Source organism: Taudactylus pleione, unplaced genomic scaffold, assembly GCF_031769625.1.
Source record: "Taudactylus pleione unplaced genomic scaffold, aTauple2 ptg000289l, whole genome shotgun sequence".
NCBI lineage: Eukaryota > Metazoa > Chordata > Amphibia > Anura > Myobatrachidae > Taudactylus > Taudactylus pleione.
Window position 1 is genome coordinate 6617057 of NW_028284691.1, and position 16050 is coordinate 6633106.

Below are 16050 nucleotides of genomic sequence, written 5' to 3' on the forward strand. Positions count from 1 at the left end.
CCAATAGGTGTTGCTAAAACAGATTATGCAAAAGAAAATGTGAAAATAAAAAGCTGTTAGTACACAGAAAAAAAAGATATACATATCAGATTCCTAGACTGACATGAACATACTGTATAGAGAGAATAAAACAAATACAAATGCCATGCAAATGAAGACACAGATTGTATGAGATGTCTAAATGCACCAAGCCAGCTCGTTTGAAAATGAAGAAAGGGGGGAAAGGGACTGTGCAAAAGGGAGGGATAGAGTGAGTATGAGAGGAGGAGGAGGAAGCAGAAGAGAGAGAGAGAGAGCCTGATAGAGAGAGAGGGAGATGAAACAAGTACAGCAGCTTAGACAGGAGGTAAGGAGAAAATATCCTTTATATATGCATTGTAGACATGAAACACCACCTGGACACCCCACACCTTTATGTACAAAAATACTTCCATACATACTGTTTTATATATATACTGTGTCTGCAGTCAAGTGCTTAACCAGAAATCTAATTAACTAGGGAGAAATCTAAGGACACACATCTGTGCATCAAGCTGAGACTCTAACACTGTATTGATAGTCACATATACTATTGACATTTTCAGTAGACATTTAACTGAGTGTGAGAAATAAAAGAGCAAACTCTGATATGGATAGATAGATAGATAGTTTGTAAAGAATCCTGTTTACATTCAGGAATTTATATTTTGCAGAGTTTTAATGGTGATGATTATGTAGGTTGCTTATTTGCCACAAAAGAAAACCTTGTGCAATTGAATAGAGATGTAAAGGTATGTGCAGTACAGTTGTGTTAGATCTACTGTGTGTTTACTCTACATTGATTGGGGTCTTTTGTATTGGAAATTTAGAAAATGTGGTATTTGGTATGACACAAATGGTAAATTGTACACATGTGTAGGAATAATTACTTGTGTTATACTGAAGACATAGAGGGATTTCATGTGGCTGAATATGTTCATGTACAACGTATACTGTAGGTATATCTTATTATAAATGACAGATTTTTGCAGAAATGGGTGTTTAGATGTGTGTTATAATAACTATTTATATGTTTGTACATGCATAGTAACTAGGAATTATCAACTGCAGTACTTTACTGCAGTAATAAATATTTAACTTGTTTTGGTGAATGTTTGTGTACAAAATGTTTGTGTTTAATTACATCTATATTTGTTTTCATACAAATGAATGGTTGACTAATTTTCTATTTGTCTTGTTTTTTTGTTTACATGACTGAAACACATTTTCCTAATTTGTGATAAAAGTTTAAGTATTATCTTAGAATCAGTTTCTTCATATCAGATTTTGCTATGTGCCTGGTCTCCTGTATAATTAGTTCTTTTGTTCATGAATTTAATACAAGACAAGGTGTGTGTCAATCCACCAACAAGGGCCACCTACCCTGCTAGAGACTTGAATTGATGTCTGTGGTGTGGGAACGGGAAAGCAGCAGCAGGCCTTGGCCTGCCATCCTCGGGTAAGATGTGAGCCAATCAGATAGCACTCACATCCAGTCCAAGGAGGATCTATTCGGCCATGTATGTCATACTGCTCTCCAGTTCCCTGCATTGTAATAAGTGTTGGTAAATGTACATTAAACAGATCTTGGCCTTACTGATCTTTGTGTATCACAGAACGACCTGAAGACATTGCAGGTAGAAGCGACTTTAAATGTACTTTGTAAAGATAAGGAAATATTTTTGTTAAAAAAAAAATCAAAAGTTGCCATTCTAATATTCTGTTCCATGTTCTTCTATTCTCCGCAGGGCTGGTGAATGTGGCAGAGCAATGTCTCAGGCATGGAATGGCTCAATCTCATCAGAACTGCCACCAGGGGGAATCATAGTGCCTGTGGTCTTCTCCCTTATATTTGCTCTGGGCACAGTGGGCAATGGTCTAGTCTTGGTTGTGCTTCTCAGGAATGGGCAAACCAAATACAACACTACCAATCTATTTATTCTAAACCTGGGGGTGGCTGATCTGTGCTTCATACTACTATGTGTACCCTTCCAAGCAACCATATACACCCTGGATGGTTGGCTATTTGGAGCTTTCCTCTGCAAAGCTGTTCACTTCTCCATCTACCTGTCCATGTATGCCAGCAGTTTCACTCTGGCTGCAGTCTCAGTTGACAGGTAAATCGATAAATTACATTTAGCTTTTCGCCAGTTGTCCATATATTCTCACAGCCAACATGTCCCTGTAACTGGATCATTCTGTAAGTCTCATTTGGACTGTCTCTACCTTGTCAGCATTTGTTTAATACTCTGTTTCCAGCATCTGTCTAACTGCAGTATGGTTTCAGCATCTGTCTGTATCCTCATTATTTCCATATTTCTTCCATATTTTATCAACTGCAGTGCAGATACCTCTCCAGCCTTGTGCATGTCAGGAGCACCTTGTTGGCTATGTATGTCTGTTACAGATGGTTCAATAAATCTGTTGAGCATCCCTGTCCTCCAGGACACATACATGTAGAGCGCACTTACCCCCTCCCCTCCTGCTCCACCAAACATTATTTTGCTACAGCTTGTCTTTACGTCTTTGCCCTTAAAGAGTTCATTCTCTTCTCTCTGTTCTTTATTCTCCTGTGCTTGTTGCCAGAGGTGATGTACTACCATGAATACATTAAGCAATCACGTACTATTGTGCTTATTTCAGATCCAGCAGAAAACCTTTTTGGAATAGATTCTGTCCTAAGCTCTTTCCCCCAATCTCTACCCACAGATTACTAAATCACTCCTCTCTCCCTGCTGTCTGCCTGTCATTGTCTATCTGTATTAATACCTACAATATATATCAATGCCCTTGATGTGAGACTGTCATACTTAATGTCTGTAGATGTGAAGAATAGTAGCACACCTGAAAAACATGAAATATTACATTTATCAAGTACCAAAATATACAAGCAAATGACATACAATTACATAAAGGAGGAAGGATGGTCCTGTCCAAATGAGCTTACAATCTAAAATGAATTACCAGTATATCAATTTCTCTGATTGTCTAACTGACACTCCTGCTATATTCTAAAACCTGTTGCTTTCAGATTGAGTACAGGTAACAGTGTGTTTATTTCTCCCTTCTAAACTTCTAAATATTCATATAATTTCCTTACTGGGCAGTAGCAGCTTTTACCAAATCATTTTTTCTTATTTAATTAATTTTTGTAAATGAATCTGTTCACTTGCCAGAACAGTCCCAGCGCTGTTATTCTCATCACACTGGAAAGTAAATCTCCAATAGGTAGACTTTTTATATTCATGTTGTATTTAGAATTCCAATCACCCATGACAGAATTACTCATTTATCACATATTTTCTTGAAATAAATTGTGGTAATAGTAAACATCATTTACAGTTACGGTCCTGTAAATGCCAGTTAATCTCTATCCATGCTGTTGTTGGAACCTATCCATCTTATGTGTACAAATGCGTCAACTGCACATGTATGAAATTCTATTTAGCTAGTCAATTCTCTAACTGTCACTAGAGAATATATAAGATGATCATTTATTCATAATCTAATAGAGCACCTCAGTCATCCACTGTGTGACATGACTGAGGATTATGTCACACAGTCACCTGGTGATGAATGTTAATCACACAGTGATTATCCAGGGAGTGATTAAAAAGTGGCAGGTGCCAATGCGACAATGCAGGTTGGTCATTGGTGTCATCCTAATTTTACACATCCAATGATAACACTACTTTGTGACAGTGGTATGTGAGCATGGAGAGCTGAGTGGCAAATCGCAACCAATGTGGTGACAGAATGTTGATGATCACTCTGGGGCAATAAGTGCCTATAGAATTGCTTTAAGAAACTATTGGGTGGTTTATTGGGTTATAGTAGGCATTATAGGGCTTTATAAATACATTATTCAGTTTTATAACTGAGTATACCTATGTACTGTATATTCTGGTTATTGGGCATATTTCCATATTTACTAGAGATGTGCGGGTCCGGATTTCTGAAATCCGAACATAACCGAATTTAGGGGTTCCGAGTAGAACTGGGTCACAGTTTGGATTCACTTTTGTGTCCCAGTTCGGGTCTGTTGCTGGTTTGGAACTCAGATTTAAAAACCGAGCTCAGGTTTTAGATTCAGACATTTTATCTATTTTTAGTGATTTTTAATGATTTTCAATCAATTTTTATTAATTTTTATCTGAATCCAAAACCAAAACACTTGAGGGTGGTTTTGCAAAACCAAAACACAAAGATGAATCTGGATCCAAAATCAAAACACATCCCTAATATTTACATATTTGCAGTACATTGTATTTTAGTACACTTAGCACTTTTTATGCATACAGAACATACTAAACATGGTAAAGCACATTACTGCATCTGGGCAATACTCTGTAAATGTATAAAACAAGTATGACAATCTTACAGTTCCTGTCAGACTAGAAGAATAGAGGCTCTCCCAGCAATACGGAGCAGTGATTGTACAACAATAACATAACATACGAGGATGTGATATGTTCTCAATAGTAGGGTGTTCAGCTTGATAAAAGAGATACATTCAAAAACATCCTAATATTTCATTTCTCTTTAGAATAAAATAAATATACAATTGTATGCTGAGGTTACCAAGAATTACCCATGAGGTAAGATTTGGTTGGTCATTCTAGCCCGATCTCCTAAACAATAAAAATCTTACTGCACCAAACAATTTAGGATTGAATTTGATCTTTTGGGTTTGAAAATCAGATTGACCCTTGACTTCTACAGCCACATGTGTTATCCACCAACCCATAAATGTCACAGCAGCAATGTTCATGGAACTGCAATCATATTGGATCATTGCAGTCCAATCAGACTCATGTAATGTCACTATGCATACACAGACCTGCCAACATAACCCGTTCCATTAGGTACAAAATGCTCTGCTCCTGGACTTCCCACCTAAATTATGATTGCAGCCACCTGTGTTGAAACGCCTGCATCATCAATTATCTAGTTCAACACATGTGACTGAAATCATACATTAGGTGGGAAGTCCAGGAGCAGAGCATTTTGTACCTGATGGGAGGGGTCATGTTGGAGGGTAGGCATACATATGGCTACACTCAGTGGCGTAACTAGAGAGTGGTGGGCCCAGGCACAAGAATATGCTTTGGGGCCCCCTATGCAGTGCCCCCAGTATTGGTCCCCCTATGCAGTGCCCCTTATACAGTGCCCCAGAAGTGGTCCCCCTATGCAGTTCCCCCAGTAGTAGTCCCCCCTGTATGTATTGCCCCCAGTAGTAGTCCCCCCTATATGCATTGCCCCCAGTAGTAGTCCCCCTTATGCAGTGCCCCCAGTAGTAATCCCCCTATGCATTGCCTCCAGTAGGAGTCCCCCCTATACAGTGCCCCCAGTAGCAGCCACTTCCCCCATAGAGTGCCCCCTCTATACTGTGCCAGTGGCAGTTCCCGTGCCCCCTTACACACATACACACAAAAAAAAACACAACTTACCTGAATCCCTGCTCCTCCTGGCCCGCTCTTCTGCACTATGGGAGAGACATCATGACGAGGGAGTTGAAAGGCGGAGCTCATGAGTGAGCTCCAGCTGGTTCCCTCTGTGGACGCAGCAGCCAATGAGAGTCTGTGTGTTTGTTACTGTGTAGTACTGGCTGCTCTCACTGCGGTCTGCACTACACTTGTGAAGCCTGAGGGAAACTAGCGGTGGGTGCAGCGGCGGCTGTGGACCCCTGCACCACAGTGGGCCCCGGTGCAAGCCACCGACTGCACCACTGATAGTTCCGCCATTGGCTACACTGCTCATATACCCGTATATAATCAGATTGTAACACTTGATGCCAGCATAAATGTATCCACATTAATGAAGAGACATATTGGCAAAATGCTTGCTACAATTATTTATATGACTCTAAAAATACTGTAAACTAACACCGTTTTGATCACTGTCTATTAATGAAAAACAGTGTAATCTGCATAAGCACCTGGAAGACATTCACTGTTTTCAGTAAATAACCTCAAATCCCTTAATTAGTTTGATATTTGCATACACATATTTACATCAATTGTACATTTGTTTTAAGAAAATTTTTATAACCGCAATTTTTATTTTCTAAAAAGTAATAAATATAACTATTTAATAGGTGGAAAGTAATTAGGGCAGCACGGATGGTTAGCATTACTGGTTCACAGCACTAAGGTCATGGGTTTCATTCCCACCACAGCCCTAACTGTGTGGAGTTTGTATCTTCTCTCAAACTCCGAAAATATACTGGTAGGTTAATTGGCTCCCAATAAATATCAAATGTAGTGTGTATGTGTGTGTGCATGTACATTTGTAGGGAACATAGATTGTAAGCTCTATTGGAGCCAGGGTCGGCAACAGATATCATGGGGTCCGGTACACTGATGTCTCTGGGGACCCCCCCATGAAACCCCCCTACCCCGACACCACCGCCCGACCTTAAAATCCTGAACCCCCACACCGCAAGGTGTATTTATTAGATAGACTCACATAAATTGCAGGTTGATGGATATTGCTCTGCTTTGTTTACTGCTCCAGTGTCGGACTGGGGCATGAAGTGCCCACCAGGGGAATGCAGTAGTAGGAGCCCATACTTAGGGGCCCTTTTAAAAAAAAAATACTGCTATTGCATGCATGATAACTTACCAGATTAATAGCAGCAATGCATTGTAGAAAATACACCATAGATCTATGCAGTGTAATGTACTGTAATATAAGTATAATGTATAATTCAAGTGAACAGTCTGAATCCTGATCCCTAGAGGCGGTGGTGGGTCCTCAGGCAGTGGGGCCCACTGGGGGTTTCTTCAGTACCCCTGTGGGCCAGTCCAAACCTGTACTGCTCTACCCTATTGCTTTGATTTGAAACCTCTTCACAAAGACATAAGATTGGGCCAAAACCTCCACTTTAGTTTATGTGAGTATATCAAATAAATACACCTTGGACTTTGGTGAGTGCCCACAATGCTGGGATTTATGTATATGCATATATAGGGCTGGGGATGGGATGCCGGCACTCGGGATCCTGGCTGTCAGAATCCTGATGCCGACATCCCGAAAGGTCTAGCATACTGACACTTCTTGTGTAACCCTAGTGCCTAACCCTAAACCTAACCTCCTGATACTTACCTTCCGGGTGCTGGCGGTTGGTCTTCTGGAGCAAAGATCCCAACTGCTGTGTATATATATATATATATATATATATATATATACAAACATATTTAATTAGAACAGGAATTAAATAAAAATAAAGTCAAAATCCACTTATTACAAAACTATTTTGACAGTACTACAGCTGCCTCTGGACTGGGAAGGGATGTCAGAGCAGAGAGTGGTTCTGCTAGTGCAGCAGCTGTCAGCTTGCCTCCTCCTGCTCTTCCTAGGAGGCCGCTGCGGCAAGGAGGGAAGGGCCAGCGCAGGCGCAATGTCATACGTAATGACGCGGCATCTGCTTCATTTATTACTAAGGTGCATGCACACTGAGCAGCCACAGTGGAGTGCTGCACACGCCAGCCAGGGAAGGGCCGGGTCACCAGGGAGATTACCCTGATGGCTTCATCTTTACTTTTTCTATCTAATTGTGCCACGCCGGACGGACAGCGCAGTCTATATGTGCTGCCGTGGCTACTCGGGGTCCCCTGAACCTCGGGGCCTGGGGCGGGGGCACCCTTTGTAACCCCTTGTCGCCGGGCCTGATTGGAGCAGGGACTGAGGTAAATGGAGATATAAAGTGCTGCAGAATACGTATGCGCTATAAACATAACTTGTAATACAGTAATAAACAAATATTTTGTGAACATCAATATTCTAACCTTGTCATCCACTCTACTATGCAGTGAAGTGATTACTAGCATGGTACCTATGGGATGTAAACTTGAACATTCCTTTGGGATTGGTAGGGGTAGGAGTGCAATATATCTAGAACTGGAAGCTTTAATATCTACAAATGCTTACAGGTTTTTTGCTGTGCTGTTGCATATTTGGTTTTGCAGTGTTAATAAATTGATTAAAACCTCTAGGACTGGATGCCTCAGGAGATTGAAAGTACAGTACATCTAGATCTGTCTCATGGAATTGGTACTTTTGAGAATGATTACTATAGGGGATTGAAATAGACGGTGTGCAGTTCCTTTGGTATTAGGTATTACATTGTGCAGCTGATATTACAGTGTTCAGCCATGGTTCATACTGTATGTACGATATTGTCATATGATGTCATTGAACATGCATGGTTTATATTGTATTAAGTTATTGCTGCGTATTCGTGATGTGAGACTGTGCACATCACCAAACATTATAGTGTATGTACATAATACTAATAATAATAATGTACATAGTACATGTGCACCTCTATGAAGTGCGAGGATAAATCTGCAATGTTGGGGGCAATGAGGTGCAGAGAAATGGTCGGAAAGTTGTCACATCGCCACTAATGGAATACCCTAGGTTTTTAGTTTTCTTTTCGTACTTTTTCTTTATTTTGCCTGTGGCTCTGCTAATGTAATATAACTACTGGCACAAAGCTTCATGGCAGGTCATCCTGTATACCATCTATGTCTCTGATTCATACTTACTACCTACTTTTAAATGGTGTCAGCCAGGATGACTGGGGTGAAGAGGTGCGGGAGTGTGATACAACTAATTGCATCATAGGGCAGCATGGATGGTGAAATGGTTAGCATTACTCCCTCACAGCACTGAGGATGTGGGTTCAATTCTCAACACAACCCTACAGTAACTGTGTGGAATTTGTATATTCTATCCATGCTTGCGTTGGTTTCCTCCGGTACTCTGGTTTCCTCCAACACTCCAAAACTTTATACTGGTAGGTCAATTGGCTCCCATCAAAACAAGAATTAATCCTAGTGTGTGCGTATACAGAACCGGTATGAATTACCGCCGGACCTAAACCCGGCAGATGAAATACAGACGCCGGAAGGCCGGAACATGAAGATCCAGACTGAGGTACGACCCCTAACTCTCCCCTCTCCCCCCTTAACCCTCCTTTATGGGTGCCTAACCCTAACCTCCCCCCCTAGTGCCTAACCCTAACCTCCCCCAGGGGTTCCTAAACCCAACCCCCCCTCCCCACAACCTAAATCTAACCCTCCCAGGGGGGTGACTAAACCTAACCTCCCCCCAGTGATCCCTGACGCTAACCCTCCATTCCCCTAGCCTAACCCTAACCATCCCCCCCCCCTGCTTATTAGCTTACCTACGTTCAGTTTGCCGGGTGTCCATATTTCGGCGTGGGGCTAATGATAGATGTCGGTATTTAGACGCCTATCATTAGTCCCATGCCAGGATTTCACTGTTGGGAATCCAGTGGTCTGAATTTCGACCACCAGCTTCCTGACTACATCCCTGTGTGTACATGTGGTAGGGATTATAGATTGTACGCTCCACTGGGACAGGGACTAATGTCAATGGACAAATATTCTATGGAAAGATCTGCAGAATATGTGTACGCTAACAGGGCCGCAGAGAGGGAAGTGTAGGCGGGTACTAATTGCCCGGGCTTGTTGGAAGGGCCGCCTCCCCCTCCCTCTTACCTGTCAGCAGCAGTCTCTCTACCCAGCTCAGCACACGGTGCTGGGCTGCAGTGCGTCCAGGGAAGCTGTTGCCACTGAGCAGCAGCAGCAATCTCCTCTGCCTGTGCAGGGGGGAGCGATCACACTGCATACTCTCCCCCCAAAAAAGATTTGCCCCTGGCTGAGGGTTTCATGGCGCCCACCTGTTCAGCGTGCAGCGCTGCAGTTTTTTGTATTTTTTGTATGACACCGCTATATATATTTTCCTTGGTGAACGGCTGGGTTTCACTTACCTTCATCTATACACAAGTGTAGTGACTGAAAAATCTTATTATCAGTATTACACCACTACAGTATATATATATATATTTTTTCTTTTACATGTACTTATATATTCTACGGAAAACATCACCTTAGAAGACTGAAAATGAAAATTAATAATACCATATTTATGTAAGGACTTTATTTTGGGTAATCCTTAGCGCAGATGTGATGATCTACTTTCTTTTTGTATGTTTACTCATGAGTGGATGACTCTTTTTAGTTGATAATTTGCTCTGGAATATATGCGCCACAACATTGTTTGTTTGTTTTTATAACAACAGATAATAAGGCACTTCAAGGCACTGTCAGATTAATAAATGTAATCAAAAAAAGCACATATTAAAATACATAAAAATATAATGAAAATAAAAAACAATATAATGAATAAAGTGCAATAAATGAAATACAGTACTGAACCACTTCCCTGCTCCCGATGCGGGAAATACATAGTGAATTTGTGAAAGTGAATAGAGAAAACCTCTCTGTACTCCGCTGTAAAACTGTGTTTTCCTCAGGAGACAGTCTACTGAGGAAGCTGCCGACAGTTTTACAGGCGGAGAAGCTCGCAGAGACGTCTACTCTATTTTAAAGTCTTTTGGAACACTTTAGGGGGTAAATTTACCGGAATCAGTATGATTTACTGCCAGCCGCATGGCCGGCGGTTCAAATCCCGTCAGCGGGAACCCTAACCCTCCCCCCCAAGTGCCTAACCCTAACCCCCCTCTAAGGGTCTAAACCTAACCCTCCCTTCCCCGCAGCCTAACCCTAAGTCTCCTGGGGTGGTGCCTAACCAAAACCTCCCCATGGGGGTGCCTAACGCTAGCCCCCCCTTCCCCTAGCCTAATCCTAACCTCCCGGGGGGGCCTAACCCTAAGTCCCCCCGGGAGCCCCTAACCTAACCCCCCACCCCCTCAGCTGTCCACGCCCGGCTTACCTTCGATCGGTAAGCCGGGTGTCGGGCTTCCGGCGTAGGTCTAATGACAAGTGTCGGGATATCGACGCTTGTCATTTGTACCTTGCCGGGATTAGACATTCGGGAAGCCGATGGTCTGGATTTTGTCCGTCGGCTTCCCGACTGCTTCCCAAAATTACCAATGGTCGATTTTCAGTAGATTTTAAGCTCCCATCAACCCGAAGGTCGGGTTGATCCTATGATTAAGCAATAGCTAAACATACTTTAGTCTACACCGCACACACAGGATAGCGTGTCCGGGGATTTTAACTTATTACGGTCCACTCAATGGCCTCTGCGTATAATTACTAATAGTATGATATGGATGCTCATGTTACTGAATAACATATATGGGAGGTTCCCATTGAGAATCAGCACACTGTGTAAATGAGTCTATGTATCCATCATCATTACAACAATGTTTCCAATAGGAGCCCAGTGAAAAACAACATGCAGGATTTATGCATGTTTGTACATAATGATGGTTCTAAATTATAATTAGCATGATAATAATGAACAAAATATAAGGTTAACTATATTTTGTGGATGACAAATAATTGCACGCAAACCCTCATCTGGATATAGTATAACATATATAACATATACCCTATTACTTTGTCATACATTCCAGGGTGATCCAGATTGAAGGGGTGAATGAGCCACATCATGATAACAGAAATCCATATGTCATATTTGAGTGGTAATAGTGATAAGACACATTTAGGAATATATGGATGAGATATATCTTGACAAATGAGAAACATGTATGCGTAGCTTGGGGCGCATTGAGAGTAGGATACATTAAGAAGGCACCGATGAGAGGCACTATGGAAAATTAATAAATATCCTATATGAGACGGAGAGTGCTTCTTGAGATAGAATACATTGATGGACATATGTACAAGACACACCATGAGAAATGGAATGGATATGTCATACATAGGGGCAGATGTGAGGCAGCTGATCTATGAATTGTAAATCATAATTGGTGGAGTCTTGTAGTAGCATTCTGCAAACAGTTCCATTACAATTGGGAAAGGATTTAAGGAGTATTTATGAGAATATGCCAATAGACTGATTGTCTGTAATTAATGCAGTAGTGGCACCTTAGGGAAAATTAAGTTACACACAAAGATACAGGTGCCATAATTCTAAATGAATACAAGACAATAAATCATCACCCCGGAGAAATAGGAGTGGTGATACCATCAGGGCCATAGCTAGGGTAGTGCGGCAGGTGCCATCGCACAGGGCACCACAGGTCAGGGGGTGCTGTTTGGGCCTGTAAAATTTCTGTTTATTATCATTCTTGCTTGTAGCTTCCTCTTATTTCATCCCCAGCATCTCCTGGCCTCTCCTATCTCTTCCCTGGCCCTTCCCCATAAAGCCATGGCCCTTTTTTGGGTGCATTATGTTCCTTTGAAAAATGAGGGGGGCGTCAATGCTCTTTCTGGCACAGGGCACCAAAAAGTCAAGTTACGGCTCTGGATACCATTATTATATTATTAAAACATCAGCATCTTATCATAAATAACACTATACTGGAAGGCTGTATCTAATATTAAATATCAACAAATAGGAATACAGAATTGAGAGTGGATGCAATATTTTAATTATTTGTTAGTCGTGTTTCACATTTATATCACTCAAATAAATTTTTGGCACTTTATATTTTGCTGGCCTTAGGATTTAAAAGGATGAATTAAAGGTTATTTTTTTTTATTAATTTTATTTTTTTACATAATTTATTGGGTCACCGTAATACAGAGTCTTTAATTAGATGATTCCACATACCAACAGTCTGTGAGGGCCCTTTGTTGGACACCTTTCTTCTTTTTTTTTCTGTACTGATTTGTTCTTGGGTGCACCTCCCTATTTGATACTTTATTGCATTAGGATAACTAATTCATTATGGAAGGATTGATTAAACATTACAAGTGTCTGTGCTGACGATCTTTGGCTTCTTTGATTTTAATCTATTGGAAAATTATCTAAATCTATTTAAACAATGTTGAGTTTCTGGGGCTCAGTACCAGATTAAAGTCCACATGGGCCTGGATCTGAAATCTATGAAGGGCCTTTTGTGTGCTGCTGCAGGAGGTGTAACCAGCACAGCGGGGGGGTTACTACTGATGAGGGGGTGTTATCTGCACAGGAGGTGTTGTCTGTGCTATTGGGTGTGGCTACAACATGGAGGGCATAGTTACCTGTCTACCTTCGACCATGGAGACCCACGGAATTTCGATGGTCGTTCCAGGGTGGTGACTAGGGAAGTGCCTTAAAAGAGCAGGTGTGTCACTGTCAGGGACTGCATCAAAACATGCAGTTCCAATGACACCGGCAACCATGGACCGACAGACATTCCGCGCCAGCAGGTTCAGTGTGAGATGATTCGCACCACAGCCGGTAACCATCTCAATAGGACGCCCATCGGCTGCGGCATTAGCATAAAGACACAGTAGCTGATACTCTAAAAGCGCTGGGGAGGGGGGACGCTGTGAGCAAAGCCAGTGGGGGCGCGATCAGTGTGATCGCTCCCCCACCCACAAGCATAGGAAACTACCGTGGCTGCTGAGCAGTCTCCCAGTGCAGCCCAGCACACAGCTGTGAGATAAGAAAGGGGGAGTGGGTGGCGCCGAACCCCCCTAGCAAGCCCGGGCCACTGTATTTAGTACCCTGCCCCCCTCTACCCCCCTGTGTATGTGACAGATTATGTGTTTATAAAATCTTTTACATTCCACAACTGTGCGCATCTGTTTTTTCCTATATATATATATATATATATATATATATATAAAGAAAAATAGGTGGGTATGGCGCCAAAATATAATATCTTTATAAGTGACGTATCTTATGATACTACATACAATTGTGTCAACCCAACCCAGTGTTAATAGGCGTCAGCTCAAAGTCTAATAAATAATACTGGTAAAAGTATTAGAAAATTTATAGGGAGTGAATCAGCCTTGCCTCTTGAACCAATGAATGAGCAAAATACTTTCCACTTTACTCAGATAAGCTATTAACTTATTTATTCTCTTAAAAAGACAAGTTTCTTTTTTTAATGTGAATATTATATGCTGAGTTTTTTAGACCTTTTCCTCTGATTTTATCCACCGGTCTTAAAAGGGTCTATTGTGTTTATATGTATACGTTTTTATCTATTTCTATGTATTTTGTGTACTTATTAAATTGTTGTATTATTTATTTATAAGCACTGGCACTTTAATTTTTATCATATTGTGAGCTTTATTTAATTTTATTACCGATTAATGCACCTTGGTAAACCAGTCGCTCAGTGGTCATTTTATTTTTATATATATATATATATATATATATATATATATGGACTGCATAACGATGGGTTTCGTTCTGATCGAAATGAAATAGTACACACATGTGACCAATATGAGTGAGTACAAATGAACATACTTTATTTACAAGTAACAAACAAACAATAAACAAACAACATACAAAGTATACTGTATACTTAACTTTTGTCTATGAATTCAGATGACACCGGCAATTCATCATCAGCAACATAAGATGTACTTCATCTTCTTCTCTCTGGGGAGCCCATCGTTTCTTCAACGCCCAGATAAACAATATACATTGGCAGCACTCTACTGCAGTCTCAAGTCTACCATGAGCTAATGGGTCCTTTGTGTACCTCTGGTTTATATACCCTAGTATGGGGTGTTGGCTTTCCGGATATTAAGCCCATATTAATTACATACAGTGCTAGGTATCAAGCACTCATTGGTCCAGCATAGCATTGACCAAACTTATCTCTCTTGCACATGCTCCGTAAGCACTAAGATATACTACCAGACAAAGAAATACATTAATGACGTATCCTAATGTCTGGAGATGAACTCTATTTCAAGGCTCCTTTGTATAGAGTCTGGACATCACTGTTAATTACCCATAATGCTTAGCATCTCTACATAGCTTATGATGGTCATTCCAATGGAATCTGGTTCACTACTGATAAGAACATAGAAGCTATGAATGGCTTATTATACTTATAGTTGCAATAGAAATGACAGGTAGAGCTAGGCCTCAATATTTATGTTTTCTTTGACCCCAAAAGGTCATTTGACCATTCTATGGAAAAACAGCAACTGTAATAAGATAATCTCATTTCAAACCTCAAGAGGCCTAGCAAGGGGTATATGTGTTTGTAATTTATATGCCTATGTAGAAATTAACTATTTAATCCACTGATTACATTCCACCCTAATTTCTACATCAAATATAAGGAACATGATCCCCATTGCATAATCTAAACCTCCATTGTACTTTCACTACTTGTCCTTACACACAATATAATAACATAATATAACAAGGTTAGTATCATGATTACATATAACAATATAATATAATATCACACTAAGCAACATTTCCATTCAGGACTTGACCACTTTGGCTGTATTGCAGAATCCTAGCGATAAGCATCACTGAACTCTTGTTTCATTTCTAACTCTCTACATATATATATTCCTTTATATCATGTGAATATTCTAATAACACAGTGAATAATACATGTGATTATATCAAATATATCAGTTACTTATAAGATAATATATATCAGTAAAGTAAAGCAAAGTTCAGTTCAGTTCAATAGAATCTTGAAAAAGTCTTGAGAATATTGGTGAGTGTGTGGATCCAACCAATATGATGCACAAGTTCAGTCTTGCAGAATACACATAGATGTATGTAATGGTTGTGCTGTTAGATCTTATATCTCAGTTGTCCTCCTGGACTCTCTCTCCTGTATAAGAAATCACTCTCTCAGACCATCGTCGATCATCAACCTGTTGGCTTAAACAAAGAAACAGTGTGAAATAAACCATAACAACAACACAAAATAGCATTTACTTATCCTGCTGCAATTATCTATTACAACTGTCTCTATATCTCTTCCTACTAAACATTTCTTAATAACCTTATCATAAGTGTTTGTGTCTGTGCATGAGATATCTTACTTAAAAGGTTCAACTTTTTACCACCCTCCGGTTATCAGAATATATATATGTACTGCTCTAAAAACCCAACATTGTATATACATATATATATATATATATATGAACATTCCTGTTTCCTAAACAACACATCCATTCATTCAATCATACTGATGTCAGTTTTGTGAATGGTATGAAGCATAGAAAACCCAATATACTCCATGTTGTTTCTGTAAAATGGGTGTCTTTGTCTGCTTGAATCTTCTCAGACATCCCATAATAT

The 16050-nt window shown here is 40.5% G+C and overlaps 1 protein-coding gene across 1 annotated transcript in view; it reads left to right on the top strand.

The window, feature by feature from the left end:
* Positions 1 to 305: 305 nt before the first annotated feature.
* Positions 306 to 16050, top strand: part of LOC148511956 (galanin receptor 2b-like) — a 46845-nt gene continuing 31100 nt past the window's right edge. Inside the window, exons 1-2 of the mRNA XM_088482491.1 lie at positions 306 to 346; positions 1767 to 2135. Coding sequence (XP_088338617.1) covers positions 1789 to 2135 — 347 coding nt within the window. The 5' untranslated portion in view covers positions 306 to 346; positions 1767 to 1788. The remainder of the gene's footprint in view (positions 347 to 1766; positions 2136 to 16050) is intronic.